The 22,509-nt window shown below is 52.6% G+C and overlaps 1 protein-coding gene across 5 annotated transcripts in view; it reads left to right on the top strand.

Moving 5' to 3' along the window:
* CAMK2A (calcium/calmodulin dependent protein kinase II alpha) overlaps positions 1–22,509 on the top strand; it is a 69,687-nt gene that overhangs the window by 24,868 nt on the left and 22,310 nt on the right. For all 5 annotated transcript variants that reach the window (XM_054555044.2, XM_054555043.2, XM_024246651.3 and 2 more), the window contains 11 exon segments: positions 359–418; positions 7,824–7,878; positions 8,609–8,674; positions 8,795–8,867; positions 11,899–12,001; positions 13,380–13,463; positions 13,599–13,693; positions 14,650–14,772; positions 15,151–15,234; positions 17,894–17,936; positions 20,519–20,559. In XM_054555044.2, the coding sequence (XP_054411019.2) occupies positions 359–418; positions 7,824–7,878; positions 8,609–8,674; positions 8,795–8,867; positions 11,899–12,001; positions 13,380–13,463; positions 13,599–13,693; positions 14,650–14,772; positions 15,151–15,234; positions 17,894–17,936; positions 20,519–20,559 (827 nt within the window).

Genomic DNA, 22,509 nt, shown 5'->3' with positions numbered 1-22,509 from the left:
GAGGGCCCAGCGGGGTCTGCTTGTAGAGGTGAAGTTGGCCATTTAGTCTGGCGAGAGTATAGGGCCTGAGGAACAGGCCTGGAGGAGTCTTGGAGAAGCCTCATATTTAAGAGCCGTGGAAACGGAGGCCAGAGAGGGCGAGGGATGTGCTTGAGTCACTGCAACCCCGGCCTCTTCCTCTTTCCACTGCACCCTGTGGTCTTCCTGGAGAATTCAGAGGCCCTGGCCAGAAGGTGAGCTTTCCCAGCCTCCAGGGGCTGCCCTGGGAGGTGGAGATAATACGAGGCTTTGAGAAGGGGGAGATGGAGAGTGGCGGTTCCTCCCTCACCGGGGACTCACCTGAGCCTCTGTGTTTCAGACCATCAGAAGCTGGAGCGTGAAGCCCGCATCTGCCGCCTGCTGAAGCACCCCAACATCGGTGAGCCTTGTGCGATGACAGGGGCACAGGGGGGCCAGGCCCTGCTCCCCTGCCCACCCTGGAACGTGGGTGTTTGCGGGTTGGGTGGAGAGCAGCTGCTCTCTTCTCTGGGGATGGAGGCAGCAGAGATGGGAAAGGGGGCGTCTTTAATGGTTTCCACAATCCTCAGAGCCAGCTTGTTTCGGGGGAAGGTGAAGAAAGGCCCTTCCTCCCATCCCACACTGCCGGCAGCCTCCTTCGGAAAAGCTGTTTCAGGAAAACTTCTAAAGCTCTGGGAGAGATGAAAATAGGCCAGGGGGATACGCTTGGCCTTGACCGCTGTGGCCCATTCCCCAAACCCACAACCATGCTGATTCAGCCTGGCACTGTGGCCCTGCCCTCCTCCCTCGACCTGGCACCTGCCTGCCTACAGCGTCAAGCTCCAACTCAGGCGGTGGCCTGCAGGCCGGGCACAGGCTGCATGGAGAGGCTGGGCCATGGCGGGCTGGGACAGAGCCAGGGCAGCAGAACCCGTGGGAATGGGCTCTGAAACAACACCTCACTGCCTGGCCCCCTTCTTCAGCCCTTGTGCAACTGGGGGGGCTGATCCCTGCCTATCAGGGTGCTGAGTCATGAGGGCAGGAAGTGTGGCTTTGAGGGTTAATTCTGTCAGGGAATTGCTGTGGGACCTTGGGCAGGAGCACTGCCCTCTCTGAATCACTTCCCCCCATCCTCTGAGGGAAGATCTGTCTGGACCAGCATCTTGGGCACCTTGTGAAAAGGTAGACTCGGATTCACTGGGCCTGGGATGGGGCCAGGATTTTGCAGTTCTAACATGCTCTGAGGAGATGCCAAGCCTGCTGACTCACAGACCGCACTGAGGAGCAGGGCCTAGGTGATCGCTAAGGACTCTTCCAACTCTGACAGCCACCACGCCTTCTCACAAGGCAGGGAAGCCTCTCTCCGTGCCCAGGGCCCCAAGGGTTAACTCTCCTGCCAGAGAGAAGCAACTCCATCTGCTATTTATACCCAGAAGGCACCTCCCCTTCCCTGCACAAACAGCAGCCAGAGGCTCCGGGACCAGCATCAGAGAGACATCCCTGGGTTGGCAGGGAGCAGCCCTGGTTGAACCCTGGTCCCTGACCTACTAATGTCCTCACCGTGTGGCCTTCAGCAGCCCCTGCCCATTCCGGGCCCCCAACCCCCCAGCTGTGTGATGGAGAGGGTTGAGAGTGATCTCTGACTGTAAGATCTTATGGTCCTTACAGAGGCTACCAGCTCCAGTGGAAGGAGGGGAGTGTGTGTAAGTGTGTGAGAGTGTGTGGAGTGTGTGAGTGAATATGTGTGTGAATGTGTGAGTGCGAATGTGTGCATGTGAGTGTATGTGTATGCATGTATGTGTGTGTGTATGTGACAGTGTTGGAGTGTGTGTGAATGCGTGTGAGTGCGTGTGTATGTGAGTGTTGGATTGTGTGAATGCCATGTATGTGTGTGTGAATGTATGTGTGTGACTGTGTATGTCTGTGTAAGTGTATGAGTGTGTGTGTGAATGTGTGTGTGTGTGTGTGTGTATGTGAGAGTGTGTGGAGTGTGTGAATGCACGTGTGTGTGTGAATGTGTGTATGAATGTGTGTGAGTCTGTGTAAGTGTGTGTGTGTGAATGTGTGTGTGAGTGCATGTATGTGAGTGTGTGTGAATGTGTGAATGTGTGTGTGTGTTGCTGCACAACTGCAGCTATCTCAGGTCAACACTGCCTCCTCATGTTCGCACCTCCCTCTCCCTCTCATGCCCAGCTATAAAATGGGGAGCAGTAGGTTATGGCTTTGGAGCTGACAGACTACAGCTCAAATCCTGAGTTTGCTGCTTCATTGCTGTGTGACCCTGGACATGTTGCTCCACCACTTTGAAGCTCAGTTTTATCTGGAAAATGGAAATGATACCTATCTCATAGGATTGTGATGATTAAATAGACCACAGCACAATGACAGTCATTATCATTAAGCTGCCCCCCTTTCCCCAATCAACACCTTCCCTCAGAACAACCTTGCCTGAAGACATCCTCTCGCCTAAAACTCCATATGATTGTCATTCCTCGGGGCCATCAGGATTTTTAGTCATCACTGGAGGCACTATATTATATATAACATGGTGGTTAGGAGAATGGGGTTTGCAGTCGGACACCCGGTTTCAATCTCAGCTCTGCTGTTAACAAAGTGTTTGAGCTTGGGCAGACTGTGAACCTCTTAGCCTCAGTATCCTCCTCTATGAAGTGGGGATAATCACAGCACCCACCTTCTAGGACTGTTGGGAGGGTAAAATGAGATAGCGCCAGTAAAGCACTTGGCACAAAGCCTAGTGTGTGGTAAAAGCTCAGAAATGGTAGCTATCATCATCATCATGATTATTGAGTCATTTACTCCTTCCTTCATTCACCTGATGTGAGGTGCATCGTAGACCCACCCCATGCCAAGGTCTCTGCTAGGCACTGAGAATGTGCAGGAGAAGTGAGGATGGGGGATGGGAGTGGAGGTGGTGGCGATGCGCAGGCAGGACTGGAAAGCAGAGCTAAGCATCCAGCACAGGAAGACACCAGAGGAGCTTTGAGCTGCTGTCAGGGCTGGAAGGGTCCTTGGAGGGTGCACTTTCCTGATCCTCCAAGCATCTTCCTTCAAAATTGTAATCTTCCCAAAGACGTGCAAAGAGGTACAGATGTGGGCTCAAAACCCGAAAGGTGAGCTTGTGCCTAAAGAAACTGGACTGAGTCCTGTTCAGCCTGCTTGGCCAATCTAGACAAGGTTACTACTGGTTGCTGCTTCTGTGTGGCCACTGCCCTGGTCCCCAGGGGACCAGGTCAGTGAGGTCCCAGGTCAGCCCATTCCCCAGGGGACCAGGTCAGTGAGGCTCAGCACAGGTCAGTCCAACTGTGTTGCGCACAAAGCATTTACCTCCCAGATCCTTCTTGGGAGAGGTCGGTAACCTGCTGTCTGTACCATCACCACCTGCAGATGAGGGAGACGCCAGAAGGCCACCCCAAGGCACAGGGGACTTGGACTGTGTTAGGGACAACCTGAAAGTTTAGTAGGTGATTTGTGCTGGGGAAGGGAAGTATGGTAGGTCAGTGATGAAGATGACAATATCTCCATTTATCGAAGTCTTCCTAGTGCCAGGTGCTGTGCTAACTGGTTTACAGGAATCATCACATTAATGACCATAGCAGTCCAATGGTATTAGCATTACTGTTTGGAAGGGAGGCTCAGAGAGCTTAAGTCATTTGCCCATAGCTATATAGCTTCTAAGAAGTGGATCTGGGAGACGAACTCAGCAAGTCTGACGCTAGAGCCTTTGTTCTCAGTCCTTCTATTTAGCTTCCCAAGTGGATATCACAAATGTGGTGTCAGGGGGACATGCAAATAAGGGAACAAGTACTGTCCTTCAACCTCCAAGAAAAAAATGCACTGTTGGAAAATCACAGGCATGCCAGAAGTGCATGAATCAAGCTACATAAATAAAAAGCTAGGTTACAGATTTGTTTGTTCTATGACAATATTTTAAACAGTCAAAAGTGACAGAATGACTCAATGGGCACAGACACGTCAGTCACTCCACCAGGAGACAGGACCATGGTGATAGCCTATGGCCCTTGAATCTTGGGCTCCGGCTGAGTCGTTCTTCAGGCAGCATCCTCTGATGGAAGGGGAGGCTTTGTGTGTGAAAACAGCCCTGAAACAAGAAATCCTGTCTCCTGGGCTCTGAGGTGTGACTCGACCTCAGGGACTGAAGCCAACTCTAGTACCATCGCGCGTGTGGTGCATTGCAAAAGTAGGGGCTGAATTCCAACCCATGTGCCCCTTGCCCAGCTGCTCAGAGGGGTAGCCTCTTACCATCAGCACAAAGTCACCATCTGAGTGAGAGTCAGCTCTGGAGAAAACCTCCCTCAATTCTGTCCATTTCCCTGAGACCTGAGGACATTCTCTAAAGGGGCTGAGGCCCCGGGTCAGAGGGTAGATCTGGGACCCCAGTCTTCTTGGGGCTCCTTCCAAAGCCTGTTGCCATGGTTCTAAAAGCCTTTTCTGAGATGATTCTAGCTGCAGCTTGGCTTCTCAGAGCTTCTTACACTCAGGAAAGGGAAGTTAGAGACCATGGCCCACCAGAAAGAATAGGAGAGGGTTCACTCCCCAGAGACTACATGGAGGAAGGCAGGGAGAGGGAAGAGTCTTCTGCAAAACTTTACCTTGATACACTAACAATACAAGTTTATTGCAGATAAATGAGAAGACAAATACTTTTTAAAGTATCTCCTATAACCTCACATCTGGAATTAACATTTAATGATATGTGGTACCATATGATATATGATGTATGTGCCTTCTCAAGGACTGTATACTTACATATATCATCTCAGGTCAGGTTCCCTGGAAGCAGAGCCTGAGTCAGGGATTCAGGTGCTGTTAGCATCCCACACTCCAGCACGTGGGGTTTGGATGCACCAACTTACCAAAGGGCTTCTGGGCAGGGCCCGGGTATAGAATTGCCAGATTCTACACACCAAAAATACAGTTAAATACCCATTTACACTTTTTTTTTTTTTTTTTTTGAGACAGAGTCTCACCCCGTCACCCAGGCTGGAGTGCAGTGGCGCGATCTCGACTCACTGCAAGCTCTGCCTCCCGGGTTCATGCCATTCTCCTGACTCAGCCTCCCGAGTAGCTGGGACTACAGGTGTCCACCACCATGCCTGGCTAATTTTATTTTGTATTTTTAGTAGAGATGGAGTTTCACTGTGTTAGCCAGGATGGTCTCGATCTCCTGACCTCGTGTTCCACCCGCCTCGGCCTCCCAAAGTGCTGGGATTATAGTTGTGAGCCACTGCGCCTGGCCAATACACATTTACACTTTAAAAATTAAGCCTGCATTTACTTTGAAATGTACTAAAAATTAAATAAACCAATGGACAGAGGAATGGATAGAAACGTAATAATGCAAGTATAGGAAAACATTAATGATAGAACCTAGGTAGTGGATATCTGGGTGTTCACTTAACTGTATGTTTGAATTTTTTTATTTTTTATTTTTTTATTTTTTGAGATGGTGCCTTGCTCTGTCACCCAGGCTGGAGCGCAGTGGCGTGATCTCGGCTTACTGCAACCTCCGTCTCCCGGGTTCAAGCGATTCTCCTGCCTCAGCCTCCTGAGTAGCTGGGACTCCAGGCGTCTGCCACCACACCCAGCTAATTTTTGTATTTTTAATAGAGACAGTGTTTTGCCATGTTGGCCAGGCTGGTCTCAAACTCCTGACCTCAGGTGATCTGCCCACCTCGGCCTCCCAAAGTGCTGGGATTACAGGCATGAGCCACTGTGCCTGGCCTGAATTTTTTGTAAAAAAATGTTGAAAGGAATTAAAGCAGAATTACATGTGCCTTTAAGATTTTGCTTTAGAATATATTTAAAACATCTTTTAGTTATTATTTATAAATATATGTCATCATTAAAGAATGTTTTAAAATTTCATTTTATTATTATTATGATTATTTTGAGACATTCTCACGCTATTAGCCAGGCTGGAATGCAGTGGGGCAATCTTGGCTCACTGCAACCTCCGCCTCCTGGGCTCAAACAACCCTCCCACCTTAGCTTCCCAAATAGCTGGGACGACAAGTGCCTGTGCCACCATGCCCAACTAATTTTTGTATTGTTTGTAGAGATGGGGTTTCATCATGTTGCCCAGGTTGGTCTTGAACTGCTGAGCTCAAGTGATCCACCCGCCTCAGCCTCCCATAGTGCTGGGATTACAGGGTGAGCCACTGCACCTGGCCTACATTTTTATTTTATTTTATTTTATCTTATTTTATTTTAGTTTTTATTTTTTTGAGATGGAGTCTTGCTTTGGCTCAGGCTGTAGTGCAGTGGCACGATCTCAGCTCACTGCAAACTCCACCTCCTGGGCTCAAGAAATTATCCTGCCTCAGCCTCTGGAGTAGCTGGGAGTATAAGCGTGCGCCACCACGCCCAGCTAATTTTTGTATTTTTAGTAGAGATGCGGTTTTGCCATGTTGGCCAGGCTGGTCTCAAACTCTTGACCTCAGGAGATCCACCTGCTTCGGACTCCCAAAGTGCTGGGATTACAAGCGTGAGCCACCGCTCCCAGCCTAAATTTTCATTTTAATCTGTGCCCCTTCCCTCTCCATCTCTGGTGCCCATCCACCTCTCCCTACTGGGACCAGCTCTGGGGTATCTGATGCCTGCCTCTCTCCAAATTTTATGTGCAAATATGAGAGCCATAAACAATTCAGGGGACTCAATATTGAGTCAGAAATATATGCACATGGCAAACATTCAGATGGCACTAGGATTCATAGTGAAAAGTGATCTCCTCTCATGACCCAACTCCCCCAATTCCCCTCCCCAGAGGCACCCCCAGTGCCTGCTTCTCTGTATTCTTTCAGAGAGACTTATGCCATATATAAACTTAAATACATCCTTTAAAAAAGTACTACGCATACTGTTTTGCACTTGGCTTTTTCACCAAGCAACATAATTTGGAGATGACTCTGAACCAGTAGATACATAACTGCCGCATTATTTTAGCAGCTGTGCCATTTTCCATTGTGCGGATGAATCGTCATTCACTGAGCCAGCACGCCCCTGCATGGACATTTTTAGGCTGTGGTGCGGGGAAGGATGTGAGCCCTGTCCTGTGAGAACTTGCTCTTGACTGACAGGATGTGGCCCCAGAGTCAGCCCCAGGACTCAGGCCCTTCCTTCTAATAGCTCAGGGGTGCATGCTGGGAGCCCTGGGCTCCTGGGAGCTTTGCCTCTGTTCTGGGTAAATGGGGTGTGAAGAGATGACAGCTCCTCAGCATGCCAGAACATAGGGACCCTGTCACTCCTGCCTCTGGCCTCCATGCTCCATTATCTCCTCAGACTTGGGAGCAGAGCAGGATATTAGCTCAGGCAGCACTGAGTGAGCACCAACTGCATGCCTCCTGGAACTCTCATAACAAGCCTGCAAGTCCAGGAGTTTCATTCTCATTGTCCAGGCAAGGAAAGAGAGGCTCAGAAAGGCCTAGCAACTTGCCAGAAGTCACACGGTTAGTAAGTGGCAGAGATTGGAGCCACAGGCTTTCCAAGACTTGGGCCTGCCCAGCAACCAAACAGGGTTTCGGAGAGGGGAGGGCGCTAAACTCTGACCTAAACAGGCATCTTTCGTGTTGAAGCCCAGCCCTCTTTCAGTAATGCCTGAGGTCTATTCGGACTCAATGCGGTGAGTCCTTGTTCACCGGTGCTTGTCAAAGCACCTGGCACCTGGTGTGTACTCAGTGACTGTCTGGGAGGGGGGCGTGTTGGATATACATGGGAGGGGAGAGAGGGAGGGCGGGCCTGTGCAGCAGTGTGTCCCGCTGTAACCAACTGCCTTGCCCTGCCCACAGTCCGACTACATGACAGCATCTCAGAGGAGGGACACCACTACCTGATCTTCGACCTGTGAGTTTGGCCCCGCCCTGGGATGCGCCGATGGTGTTGGGGCTGCCTAACCAGTGATGGCCTCACTGGACCTCTTGGGCTGAATTCCCTCTTGTGGCCCAGAGTTCCCCCAATGTGGTGGGCCTGCCACCCAAGCAGTGCAAGCTGACTTTCCTAAAACACCAACAAACACTTTTAGCTTTCATCCTATATTTATTTTTGCTGCTTTTCTATTTGTGGCCAGTGATGCTGGTTTTCCATTTTCAGTGGCAATATAAAGTTTCCTTCTGGAATATGTTTAATTTTTTTTTGAAGAGTGTTGATTCAAAGAGAAGCAATAATGACACGATAGGCCACAGTAGTTCCTGGTATGGCAATGAGAATCAGTGATGGGGCCAGTCTCATCGATAAAAAATAGCCCTTGAGATATTGATCATGGGGGAGGCCATAGGCCTCCTAATGAGCTTAGTGATGTGCTCTGAGTGTCCCTAACCTCCGGACTCCAGCCTGGGTTAGGTGGGGAAGAAGGGCCGGGGATGGAGGAGGAGAGGGAACTGGAGTTAATGGAAGGGTGCTCTGGAAGACAGGAAGGGCATTGCAGCAGGGGACACCCCCGTGACCCTGGGGCCCCTCCTTTTGTGGCTGAGATCCTGAGGTCCCTGGGCCCCATCCTTAGCTTCCTGGAGACTCCTCCAGATGAGGCAGCACCTGTCGCCTCTATCGGAGGCTGATTCCATGCCTGTCTCCCCAGGGTCACTGGTGGGGAACTGTTTGAAGATATCGTGGCCCGGGAGTATTACAGTGAGGCGGATGCCAGGTGAGTGTCAGGTGCTGCCTGGCAATGGCACCTGGGGACAGGGCACTCTTGCCTGCTGTCAGCTTCCCAGGGGAGGCCTGTGCTCACACCACCATGACCCCTTCCTCTCTCTCTCCCTAGTCACTGTATCCAGCAGATCCTGGAGGCTGTGCTGCACTGCCACCAGATGGGGGTGGTGCACCGGGACCTGAAGGTGAGCAACCCACAGTGGGTGTGGCTCACCCTGGGAGCCCCTCTCTCCTCTGCATGTCCCTACTCCTGCAGAGTCAGACATTATCAGAATCCCTTTAATTTCTCTGTGTTAGGCTGGAAGGTGGGGTGGATGAGACTCTTTTCCCCACTGTTCAGATGAGGAAACTGAGCTCAAGAAGGTAGAGCATCTGTGTTTGGGCCCCTGCTCTTCCAACTCCCAGCCCACGTGCTTTGTGCCCGGACGGGTGAGCGGCAGTTATACTGTCATGACTGGCTATGGTGGGTGGGGAAGAAGGCAGACTGGGTCCAAATCTCAACCAGGCCACTTTCTAGCCATGCAGCCTTTAGTAGCATGACCTTCCTGAGCCTCAGATTCTTTACAATGGGGGTTGCCATAGCAACCTCTTCAAAGGGTTGGTGAGGATGTGAAATGAGATAGCACAGGGCCTGGTATACAGATGCATTCTTAGTCTTGTTCCTGCATCTCTGGCAGGCCAGGGGAGAAGAAAAACCAGACTCTAGGCCCGTGCAGTTCTCTTTCCTTTTACCTGAAGGAGATTGCAGAGTCTAGGACTGGCACCAGCTGCACAGCCTTGCTCCTTCAGCAGTGACTTCATGGATCTCCGCTGCTGATCCTCATGGTATCAGTGGCTGGTAGTTCATCTTGTCTCCATTTTGCAGAGCAGGAAACTAAGGCCTAAGAGTTCAAGCAATTTGCCCAAGAACATGCAGTTCAATTGTCCTTAGCTAGGGCAGGGGAACTCTGGCCTTCTAACCCCAGATCCTGTGACCTTGGGAGTCTGGTGCCAAAAGGTCACTCTATCCAGCTCCTGCTTCCTCAGCAGCCCCTTCTAGGGTGACCCTGCCAGATGTCCATCAAAACTCTGCTTTTTGTTCTTCAGTGATGGCAAACTCACTTCCCAAGGGGTAGCCCCTCGCACCACTGGGGAACGCTCTTCCCTGCTGGAGGGGCTTTGCCCTGAACCTCAGTTCTGCCATTTGGAACCACACAGAGACCAAACCTCCAGCTTGGAAGAGCCCTAGAGGGACTCCAGCAGCTTTGTTGTAGCTGCTAAGTCCCCTGCAGGGTGTACTCACCCCTGCCACAGTCCTCCCAGAATGTGATTTCCAGGCCAGCCTCATCCTGGGCACCCTCCCTGGGCATGCTTCCACTGGTCTGGGTCCCTCTTTGGGGCACAATGCTCTGAAGAGAGCCCCTGCCCCTCTCTGACTGTCCTGGGCAGGCCATGGCTTCTCTCCTGAGCCCTAGACAAGGTCCCTGTGGCTCAGTCTAGATGAGACGAGTGTGCACTCCAAGAGGGTCTCCAGCCAGACTGCAGGGCAGCTCTCCCAGAGGGCCTGTTCCCATTATAGCTGCAGCCCCTGCACTGGAGGAGGAAGGAGGAGAGGCAGCCCAAATTTAGGCCACTCTGGAAACAATAATTAGTGACACATTCATCAAATCAGGGCAGGACGGCTACCGAGACCCAGGACATGTTAGGAACATTGTCCCCAGGGGACAAAGGAGGACTTTGAGCCAGGCGGAGGGAGCTGTATTTGCTTGGGTCCAGCCTAGCTTTAGACAGTGAAAGGTCAGAGGTGGGACCCTTCAGACCCTTCAGTCCCACTGGGAAGGGGATCAGAGGAGGACTCAAAACCAACAGTCTTCAGAGACTCTGAGCCCCTCCCCAAGCAGAAAATAGAAGTACTAACATTTACCAAGCACTTACTGTAGGCCACAGCGAAGTGCTTACACAGATTATCTCAGTTAATCCATGCACCGCCCCATAAGGTAAGCATTTTTCTCAGAGGAAACTAAAGCTCAGAGAAGTGAAATAATTTGCCCACATGTCATGGCATAGAGGTGGGCAGCACTGGGATCAGAAACTGGGACTATCTAAGTGAGCCCACAGTCTTAGCGCCCCTCCATCCTGAGTCTCAGGGTGAAGGGACCAGCAGGAAGTGGAGGAATTCTGGAGGCTGAGCCGGTGCAAAGCAGCAGCCTCAATGCCCGGAGGCCAGGTGTGGGACCTTCCCAAATCAGCTGCTGGCCCCATGTATAAGCCTCATCATCTTTCAGCCTAGAGCAGTTAAGATAGAGTCAGACTTTGCCTCGATTCTGGCTCTATCCCTTACCAGCTGTGTGATCTTGGCCAAGTCACTTAACCTCTCTGAGCTTCAGTTTTCTCATCTTTATATACATGACAAATACTTATTAAGTGCCTGCTATGTGGCCCCCCCAACCTAGGTGCTGGTGATACAGTGGTGAACAGGACAGATAAGGAACTCACATTCCCCAGGGCTGACAGATGATAAACAAGCACATAGACAGATGGGAGAAAACACTGCAAATTGTGATGAGATCTATGAAGGTAACAACAGGAGCAAAGACACAGGATGCCTGAGGGCTTCCCCTCTAGATAGAGTAACCTTGGATGGCCTCCTCCATGGGATGACATGAGACTGAGGGCTGGACAAAGTAAAGGGGCCAGCCTTGTGAAGCTTAGGGGAGAAAAAATTAGAGGAGGAAAACAGAAAGTGCAAAGGCCCTGAGGTGGAAACAAGATGGACTGTTTCAAGGGGCGTAAGAAGGCCACCGTGGAAGATGTAGGTAATAATACCTACCCGAAAGGGTCGTTGATACATGAGATGATGCACGCAGAACACTTAACCCGGCAGCTGACATATAGTAGAGGCACAATCAATGCTGCTGCTGCTGCTTTATTGTGGTGGTGAATGTACTACCCCACTCTCACCTCAGCCCAGCCCCAGACCTTGCAGTGGGGAGGGAGGAGTGGCTGATGGAGAAAGGGCCTTTCTGTTGTAGCGGATGGAGTTCTTGCCATAGTATAGTCCCCTCTCTGGGCACTGAGACTCAGGAGCCTGAGGCGGGGCTGGAGATGAAAGCAGGGGCCCCGGAGGGCCGGGCTGTTCTTCCTGTGAGCCCAGGCCCCCAGAGGTGAGGCTCTGAATCTGCTGACTGTCTCTTGGCGCTTTCCTCCCCTTCCTCCCTCTTCTCTGGTCCTGACAAGCCTGAGAATCTGTTGCTGGCCTCCAAGCTCAAGGGTGCCGCAGTGAAGCTGGCAGACTTTGGCCTGGCCATAGAGGTGGAGGGGGAGCAGCAGGCATGGTTTGGTAAGTGGGGTGGGCTGGCAGAAGTGTTGGGGGTCAGCACCCATTTGCGTTGACACATAAGCCTCTGGGAGCCCCCTGCCTGAGTGGGTATGGCTGGAGATGCTGTTGGGCCAGCCGGGGCTGGTAGAGCAGAGGCCCTGTCCCACCCAGCCTCTGAGCCAGTGGGCAGCACCTATCTGTGTCCCCAGGGTTCAGGCATGGGACCCTACGGGCTTCCACAGGGCTCCCTGGGGCCCCCTCTCTCCTTTCCTGTCACTCCCCTCCGCCATCTCTCCTCCCCAAAGGGCTCCCTGTGGTTGAAGGCCTTAGGGAAGTTTCCACAGAGCTGCCCTAATAGTCTAGGTGCTTGAGATTATTATCCCGATTTTATAGATGAGGAGAAAACTGGCAGAAAACTTGCAGAAGGTCAAGAAAGTTTAAAAGGGATAGACCAGGACTTAACTCAGATGATCCAGCCTGCTTTGTGATTTTGGTATAACTGGGTCTCTTTCAGCTACCTGGGAGTACTTTTTAGTGGGCAATACTGAGCCATGGTTAAGAACCAGAGTTCTGGGTTCAAATCCCGACTCTGCTACTTATGAGGTGTGTGACTTTGGCTAAGTCACTTCACCTCTCTGTGCCTTCATTCCTCACCTGTAAAATGGGAATAATAATTGTGTGTTCCTCAGGAGTGGTGTCAGGAGTAAATGTGTCCAGGCATATGAAGTGCTCAGCCCAATGCTTAGCATATACACTCAGTAACTTGTAAGTATTCTTAAAATTGCTTGTTAGAATACCTCAGGTGTCCATTATTTGAATTGACCCTCTCAACAACCCCGGGAGGCACTTAAGATAGGAATCCCTAATCCTTCATTTGACAGATGAGGCAACAAGGATTAGAAGATAAAGAGACTTACCCAAGGGGCAAAGTCAGTTAGGACAGGCCTCCCGACATCCCGTGACCAACTCCAACAAGGGGGTGCAGAGTGGGCTTAGCTCTCAGCCTGGGGCTGACATGGCAGGTGCATTTCATCTTGAAGCCACCAGCAATGGATCGCTAGTGGCTCCTGGAAGAGTGGTGCTGAGAAGCTTATGATCCTGAGTCAGGACCCAGTAGGAAGGAGCTCTGTGACTGATTACCACTGGCTCTGAAGTGGGAAGTGGTGACAGGTGTGCTAGGTAGTTGTCGATCTGATCTAGAGGCTTTGCTGGCTCATCAGGCTCATGTCTTGGGCCAACTGGGGTTGCACAATACAAGCCCAAGTGCACCTGAGGGGCAGGGGCTGTTTTCCTCAGCTCCAGAGCAATCCTCATCCCCTCTACCAGCAGGATCTTGCTCCAGGTTACTTACGAGACAACCTCTGTGTATGTGTCTGCCTGTCTGTGTGTCTGGGAGCAGGGTTTGCAGGGACTCCTGGATACCTCTCCCCAGAAGTGCTGCGGAAGGACCCGTACGGAAAGCCTGTGGACCTGTGGGCTTGTGGTGAGCTCATCCTAAGGCCCTTTTGTGTCCCTGGCTGGACCCCAGCCTCTGGGGCCCCCCCTCCTTTCCCATCACTCCCCTCCCCCAATGTCTCCTCCCCACAGGGGGTTGAAGGTTCTCTGGTCCTCTCTCCAGGGGTCATCCTGTACATCCTGCTGGTTGGGTACCCCCCGTTCTGGGATGAGGACCAGCACCGCCTGTACCAGCAGATCAAAGCCGGCGCCTATGATGTGAGTGTCGCTCCTCTCTTCAGCCCCCATCATCCTCTGGTGCCCTTCCAATGAAAGCCAGCGCCAAGCCACTCTCTGGTTCTGGCACAGGGGTGAACCCCAGGGGAGCAAGAAGACTGACCAGGACCAGGTGGTTACCATGCTGTGCCTAATGAATGGAGATTTATCCTGTGGGGCCCCGGAAGGCAAGAAGCAGTACCAAAATGGAGTGAGGAGTAGGGCAGAGGCGCCTCCCAAGCCAGGGTTTCTCTCTTTTTCTCTCATACATACAAATAATAATAATAGCTAACAATTCTATAGCACTCTTCTGAATGTTTTACACATATTATTACATTTAATCCTCACACCAATCTATGACATAGGTGCTGTTATTATTCCCATTTTACATATAGAGAAGCTGAGATCCAGAGAGGTCAAGTAACTGCCCAGATCACACAGCTAAGAAATGGTAGAGGTGGGATTTGAACCAGGCAGTCTGGCTCTACCACCCATGCTTCTAACTACCAAGCTATATTGCTTTTATGCAGATAGCTATTAAGCTCTGTGCTGTATGTTTTATATTGTATTTAATTCTCACAACATCTCTAGAGATAGCTCAAGGGGTCATGTGACTTACCCAGGTTACACAGCCCAGGAGGCAGAGCCAGGACTTGAACCCAGGCCTTTTGATTCTGAAGTCTGGGCTAAAGCCACTGGCCGGCTGCTCTCCAAATAAGGCACAGTCTCAGAATGATGGTTGGAGGGAGGCCTCCTTTCCCTCCGCCGTGTTCTGATTTGTATAGGGCCAGGGGGCCCTGCCCCTCCCCTGCAGTGAGGAGCCCCAACTCCTCCTGGTGTGGACGTCCGAGTGGATGGGCAGTAGGACCCCTGCCTGCTCCCCTGCCAGTCAGGGGCTGGGGGATCGCAGGGGTGGCCTGGGGCAGGCTGGGCAAACCTGGCCTCTCTGCCCCTTCCAGTTCCCATCGCCGGAATGGGACACCGTCACCCCGGAAGCCAAGGATCTGATCAATAAGATGCTGACCATTAACCCATCCAAACGCATCACAGCTGCCGAAGCCCTTAAGCACCCCTGGATCTCGGTGAGCCTCCCTCAGCAGGACCTCTCCCAGGAGCCCCTCCAGACCTCATGATCCAGGCCCCCACAGAGTCCTGGCCCTTTCCCTGGCCCGTGGGGCCGAGAGGGCTTAATCCAAGAGGCTGCCCCTGCTGTGGTTCTCAGGGGTAATGTGGAAACGAGGAGTGAGTGTTCTGGGTTGGCATACAACTGACGGTGCTACTGGCATTGAATGTCTGGTGCCAGGATGCTAAACACCCTGAAACATCCCCTAGAGCAATGAGTCGTTCTCCCCAAGATGTCAACCACACCTCCATTAAGAGGCCCTGCTGAAGGGTACCCTTGGGTGGGCCTGTCTTCCAGCGTGCCTTCCACTCACAGCCCTCTCCCCTACTTCCTCCAGCACCGCTCCACCGTGGCGTCCTGCATGCACAGACAGGAGACTGTGGACTGCCTGAAGAAGTTCAACGCCAGGAGGAAACTGAAGGTAACAGGTCCTCGCCCTCCACAGTCCTGGCCATGGGACTAGCTCTGCCTGGGTCTCCACAGAGGCCAGGGGACTTGCTCACTAGTTCTTTCCTTCATTGATTCAATAAGCATTTATTGAACACCTACTGCATACTGGACGGCAGGCTGGGCTTGGGGAGTGAGCGGTGAATGACTGAGCCCTTGCTCTAGTGGAGAGGACAGACAAGTTCCTGGGGCGTTACGGGGCAGTGGTGAGTGCCACGCCTGGGAAAGCCTCAAGATGGTGGGAGAATGCAGCAGGACAATGGTATTCTGGGTCTGGAGCCAGGGGCGTTTAAGCTGAGACCTTGGAGGATAAGCAGGTATTAGCGAAGTCAGCGTCAGAATGGGAAAGTGTGGCCGGGCGCAGTGACTCACGCCTGTAATCCCAACACTTTGGGAGGCTGAGGTGGGCAGCTCACCTGAGGTCAGGAGTTCAAGACCAGCCTGGCCAATGTGGTGAAACCCCGCCTCTACTAAAAATACAAAAATTAGCCAGGCGTGGTGGCACATACCTGTAATCCCAGCTACTCAGGAGGCTGAGGCAGGAAAATTGCTTGAACCTGGGAGGTGGAGGTTACAGTGAGCGAGATCGTGCCATTGCACTCCAGCCTGAGTAACAGAGAGAGACTCTGTCTCAAAAAAACCCCCAAAAAAACAAAAAAATGCATTCTAGCACAAGATCAAATTATGGAATATAAAAGTGGCTCCTTCCCATGTGCAGTCCTTGTCCCCCTCCAGCAGTCCTCTGCACACCCAAACTGTTTCTGATCGGCTTTTAGCTTTTTGTTGTTGTTTTTTCCTTCTAACACTTGTATTTGGAAGCTCTTCTGTGATTTTGAGAAGTATACTCTTGAGTGTTTAGTAGTTTTTTTTCCAAAAAAAAAAAAAAAAAAAGAATGGGAACGTGTTCCAGACAGAGGAAACAGCCTGTGCAGAAGTTTGGAAGTGCGCCTGACCCCTTAGGGGCACCACAAGTGGTTGAGAGTGGCTGGGGAGAGCTTTTGGGGGTGAGACGTGACTGAACATGAGACCCTGGTCAGGGAGGGGCCCCAGCTGCCGAGTACTATGGAGGAATGGCTGAGGCACTCAGACGGTGATCATGGCCCCGAGGAAGCTCAGTGGGACCCAGGTGGGCCCAGAGCTTCACACTCTTGCAGGTTCTGTATTCTCTCAGGGTGGTGACAGCTCCTGGCCTGGCCTTTGCCAGGCATTGAGGGGCCCCTGGCCAGTGGAACAGAGGAGCTGTCAGCAAGCTGGGGATGATGAGGGAAGAGGCGGAGGCCCCAGCTCTTGTGGAACCTCCTTATCTGCTGCTCCCAGGCCTGGAGCAGAGGCTTAGGATGGGGACACAGACCAAGGGGTGGTGGCCAGCACGATGCCAGGAGAACTGAGTCCCATCCCCATCCTGCAGTGGAAGCTGTGTCACAGAGGAAGTCTCAAAATATCAGAATCAGGGATTCTTAACATCATAAGCAGTGGGATTCAGACAGTGTCAAGTTAGGTCTGAATCAGATGGCTCTGGAACCAAAGGGGCCATTAGCCTCCAGCCTGCTTGTTGATGGAAGAGGCTTTCTCTACATTGAGAATCCTCCTGGGATTCAAAGGAATATAAATCATGCTGCTATAAAGACACACGCACACGTATGTTTATTGCGGCACTACTCACAATAGCAAAGACTTGGAACCAACCCAAATGTCCAACAATGATAGACTGGATTAAGAAAATGTGGCACATATACACCATGGAATACTATGCAGCCATAAAAAATGATGAGTTCATGTCCTTTGTAGGGACATGGATGAAGCTGGAAACCATCATTCTCAGCAAACTATCGCAAGGACAAAGAAACAAACACCACATGTTCTCACTCATGGGTGGGAATTGAACAATGAGAACACTTGGACACAGGAAGGGGAACATCACACACCGGGGCCTGTTGTGGGGTGGGCAGAGAGGGGAGGGATAGCATTAGGAGATATATCTAATGTAAATGATGAGTTAATGGGTGCAGCACACCAACATGGCACATGTATATATGTAACAAACCTGCACGTTGTGTACATGTACCCTAGAACTTAAAGTATAATAAATATATATATACACATATATATGTATGTATATATAAAAAATCAAAAACTTGGAAATAAAAATAAAGAGAGAAAATCCTCCTGGGATTCTCTGAGCCCAGGGGCCATGGAGGGATGAACTAGTCCTGGAGCAAGATGCTCTCAGCATGGGGCAGAGGGCTAAGAGGTGGAGGTCGGGGGACACGAGGTCTGCTGTTGTTGCCCAAGCAAGAAAAGTCCATCATCTTCAGGAGCCTCTGCTGGTAGGTGTCCCTCAAGTTCATCGGCTTGGGCCAGGCCAAGGGGCCCATTAATATCTGCCCCTAGGATGGCCTTGTCCCGGGAGCTGTACTGGCTAAAGCCTAGCTCACCCTGACTTCTCCAGGAGGCGAGGGATGGGCTCTGGGCTGGGGTTGGGGTTGGGACAAATGGAGGGGCAGGGCAGAGGCTTTGGCTTCCTCTCTGAATGTAGCACCTGCCTCTCCTTCCCCGTGGCCCTCCCGTCTCTCCGTCCCTCCTGTGTCCCCTCACTCCGGCCTCCTCTCCCACTGCCCTCTTATCTCTTGCAGGGAGCCATTCTCACCACGATGCTGGCCACCAGGAACTTCTCCGGTAGGTGGCAGGACCTCAGGGTCCCCAGTAAGCCCTGCACCAGTTCGTTGGGGGCACCGCCCTGTCAGATATTTGGGTGCCCCCAGGCCACTGGGCCTGGGGAGAGGGAGTTGTAGAGGACTCTGTGACTTAGCTCACCTGCCACGGCCTGTACCCAGAAGTGAAGAGAGGTCAAAAGTTAGCAAGCCCAGGGCCCACCAGGACTGGTTACAGATTTAGTCTGGCTCCCCACTCCTACAGCAGTGCTGGGGTTCTCAGGCTGGGCCGCCTGGAGGGGAAGGCTTCTGATTGCAGGGGATTGAGTTCTAGGTGGGGTGGAGCCAGGTCCAGGGAGTAACAATATTGCCCACCATGATTGGAGCCCTGTGCTAAGCAGTCCCGTGCTTCCACTCAGGTGGCCTTTATGACACTGCAGCAGAGGGGATGATGGGGGTGCTGCCATCCCTATTTCTGGGATGAGGAAGCAGAAGCTCAGGAAGGTGAGCTCTGACTTGTCCCAGGTCGCATGGCTAGAGAGGCAGAGCCTGCATTCAGCACAGGTTTGACCAACCCCAGAGCAAGTGCCCTTAACTGGGCTGGGTCACCAGGGAGTCCAGGGCAGGAGCATCCCAGGCCCTTGGCCAAACTGGGCTGGTTAAGGCAGGGAGTGCCCAATCACCTGAGGAATGTGGCTTTGCAGAGAGAAGGGGAAGGGATTATTCTCAGGGTTAGCAAGAAGCTCCTCTTGGCACATCAGAGAGGACTGGGGCCAGTGCCCGCCAGAGGCTTCCTTCTGGGGAGCGCGGGCCACTGGCAGGCAGCAGAGGAGATATAGATAGCAGATAGAGCAAAGCTCACCCGAGGGGCCCTCTGACTGGGGCTGGGGCCAGCCGAGAAAGCTGCTGCAGATCTGTGGCCAGCACCACAGCAAGACGGCAGCTCTGAGAAGGGGGCAGCCGGCTGCATTGCGTGGGTCCACCTGCCCATGTAACCAGTTGGGAGGAGTGAGACCCAGAGGTGAGCAGATACTAGAATTTCTGACTGGGCTGTTCCCACCTCGTTAAACTGCCTTCCCACCCTCTCCCTGGACAAGGATCCTGCCATTCCATAAACTGAAAGATGAGCTACCCAGACAGTCAGAGTCTTTTTTTAACAACTGAAGCACCCTAGAGAACTCTAGTCCTGAGCTCACAAAATGGCTGCCTGTGAGCTGGATTGAATCTCTTGATATGCTTTGTGGAGGTAGGGGTGTTTTAAACATTTTTTCGAATGAGTTTCTAACACTTAAAAATTAGGAAATTTCATAGAAAACCCCAGATTGCTGTCGTCTCTTGAAAATTAGACGCTGTGGCCTCACTGGACCCACGATCCTGTGACAGTAGGCTGGAGCTGAGAGGGGCATCCACCTTGAGGCTCGAGGAGAAAGCACTCCCCCTGCCCCACTGCACATCCTAGTCCAACCCTCCAAAGCCTGTGGTGAATGGACAGCCATTCCTGTCAGCTTCGGGATCCAGAGGTGGCCCCTGCCTTGGTTCGCAAGTAGGGAACTTGGAATGAGAGCCTCGAAGGGGTCATAGGTGGAAACGTGGGGGTGACTGGGAAGGTGACCTGCCATGAGCCCCATGCCTCAGAGCCCCTGGGGCATCAGTGGCTCATATGACCCTCCTCCCAACTCCCTCTCTCAAGGCCACCAGGAGAAGTCTTATCATGGCTACCATTTCCTGAGCATGTGCGGCATATGGGTCAAGTGCTTTGCTGAGTACTTCACAGATACCTTGTTTCGTTTAAGGTATTTGCTTAAGTCTGAAGCAGCCGGATGCCTGTGGGCAGGGCTGGACATTCAGGCCATTTCCTGGCTGATGCCCACTTCCAGGGCTCTGGCCAGGAGGTGAGGAGGGAGGTAAGGGGAAATGACAGCAGGGGAGGCCCCCAAAGAGCTGTTGCTCTGCTTGTTCCTGCCACATGGGTCATAGCCAGTGCCAACGTGGGGCTCTGGAGTCTGAGGTTGGGGAGGCCTGTATGGCCTGAGGAGAGAGGCAGGGGATGGGTGCTTTGGCAGGGTGGGCCTCAGTGGGGGCATCTGCTTCTTGTCACCGGCAAGATGCAGCCTGCAGCTGTCCGGAGCGAGTAGGCAGTAGGCAGGGCTGACACATGACCTCCGCAGCAGCATGGGGCTAAAATTAGAGACGGCCAGGGTGGGGAGGGCGTGTCCAGCCTGGGGCCAGGCAGCCAGGCCTCGGGTTGGCCACCGCCAGCACGGTGGTGACGGGGATTCAGAGGGAATCCCCGGGCTGAAACAGCAGCCCACGGTCCTGGGACATGTTGGACACCTCCCTCAACCCATGAAGCCAGAGGGTTACGCTTGAGATTGCTGAGAAGGCGGGGAACCCAGGCCCCCCCACCGCCGCCCCGGGCGACTGGCAGTCCCTGGGCCTCCAAGGAGGGAGGAGGAGAAGGAGGAGGAGGCCTCCCCCAGGATCGCTGGGCCGGCTCTGCTCCCTGCGGTCTGCCCTCCGGCTGCGTGTGGATGCTGCTCTTCCTCGCCCTGTGGGCCCTGGTGCCCTGCCTGGTGTTGTTAACCCTCTACTTTTTCTCCTCCACAGGAGGGAAGAGTGGGGGAAACAAGAAGAGCGATGGTGTGAAGGTAAGCCCCTCCAGGAGCCTGGCAGGGCTTGGCTCTGGCAGCGTTTCTGCCAACAGAGACCGGCTTTCAGGCCTGGAACAAGACCCGGGCCTTGCTGATGGTGTCCTGGGCAGACGTGGGCCACATTTGTGGCCAGGCTGTCTCCAGACCCATGACCTAGGCTTTGGTGCCCACCGTCGCGCCGTGACTGTTGGGGGCAGATGGGAGAGGGGGGACTGGAGGAGGGTGGAAGTGACAGGTGTGCTGGGGCTGGGGCAGGCGCAAGGAAAGGGGCAGGTCAGAAGGAGATTTCTGTGGTTCTCCGGGGCTGGGGAGCTGGTGTGCAAGAGAGGGTGCAAGGAGAGGACAGAAATGGTTATGAGGGGTGACCTCCATCCTGCCTATGTGTGGGCTGGATCGGGCCCCTGCCCCGCTGTACGTTCCACCCAGAAAGCTCGTGGAGGATGGACAGCCATTCCTCTAGGCTTTGGGTTCCAAGGTGCCCCCTCCCGCCAAGGCTTGCTGGTGCTGGTTCAGTTCCAAAATCCCCTCCCGGCTCCAAGGGCCTGCCCTGTCCCACCCCTAGAGTCCGAGTTACCCTGCGGTCCCTCCACATCCTGCGGTCCTCCTTCCCATCTCTTCTCTCTTCTCCCTCTGCTCTCTGGGGCCTGGTCCCCTGCTCTCTGCAGTTCCCTCCTCTGCCACTCGATCTTATCCTCTCTTGAGACCCTGCCTTTTTCTGGGCTCAGAGCGCTGCCTGGCTAGGGCCCCAGGGCTGGGGTGTGCCCAGGACATTGGAAGGTGGGGGATGCTGTATGAATACAGCCAGGTGTGCTGGTGGCTTGATGGTTTTGTCTAAGAAGGCATTTATGGTCTCTGGCCGCTGGTTTTGGTCTGTCAAGGTTGCATGGGAGGGAGTCTGGGCTGGATGTCCAAGGCCAGGATTGGGTCTCCCCTCTGCCCTTAGCCTTCTCCTCCCAGCTTGAATTTTCCCCTAAGTACAATGAGTGGGGTGTGGATTTGATGATCATTTCCAAGATTGCAGCTTTAGAAACAAACAAAAAAGGCAATAAAATCCTATCTAATCATTCTCCCTTCTCATCTTGGGTGCTAGAGAAATACATAATTATTTGGTTATTAGTCCAAGACAGTGGTTTTTAAATTGAACTCTTTAGATCCCAAAGGTACTGACTGGGGAGGCACCTCTGGCAGCGGATGGGGTGCTGTGGGATGTGGAAGGGGGATGCCAGGTTAAATGGTTCTGGGCTTCTCATACCCACTTCAACCAGAACATGACCATGGTGAAGAGAGCCCTTGGGCTTGCCTGCAGCTAGACCTTGGCTGGGTATTTATATTCCCTGAGCCTGTGCGTCTTCATTCATGCAATCAGGTTAAAAGAGATCTCCACCTCCTAAGGCTATTGGTGAGGATTAACTAATATAATGTGCATTGAGAGCTTAGCATGGTGCTGGTATGCAATACACACTCATGAGATGCTAGGCACTATTATCTTTCCTCTATTTTATATATTAGACTTTTGGGTAAGATTTCTCTGGAAAACAAAGTTTTCTCAAGAATATTTGAAAACCACAGATCTAAAGCCAACTTAATTTATAAAGTTAACAGGCACTCATTCCAAATCCTGTAATGGAATCTGGCATTGAATTTTGGCTTGCCTGCTGTTTTGGGTTAACCCTGAGCCAACCCCCCATCCCTCTATGTGTATAGGGGTAACAGAGGGATGTGCAATGTGGGAGCTGCCAGCTTTGGAGTAGCTGGGGACCTCTCTGACCCCTGTGTGGAGACGCTGAGCTAGTGGTGCTGGGCGCCCTGGGGAAAGCAGACTCCCTGGCTCCGATTTGGGGAATGTGGGGATAGAGACCAGAGACACCGGTGGGTTGTGGCCCAGGTAACTAGAGGAGAAGGAGGTAGAGAGAGAAGCTGCCCTGGTCTGCTTGGCTCTTGGATGTG

This window comes from Pongo abelii, chromosome 4, assembly GCF_028885655.2.
Source record: "Pongo abelii isolate AG06213 chromosome 4, NHGRI_mPonAbe1-v2.0_pri, whole genome shotgun sequence".
In the NCBI taxonomy this organism is placed as follows: domain Eukaryota; kingdom Metazoa; phylum Chordata; class Mammalia; order Primates; family Hominidae; genus Pongo; species Pongo abelii.
The sequence above is the reverse complement of the archived record's forward strand: the minus strand, read 5'-3'. Positions and strand labels throughout refer to the sequence as shown.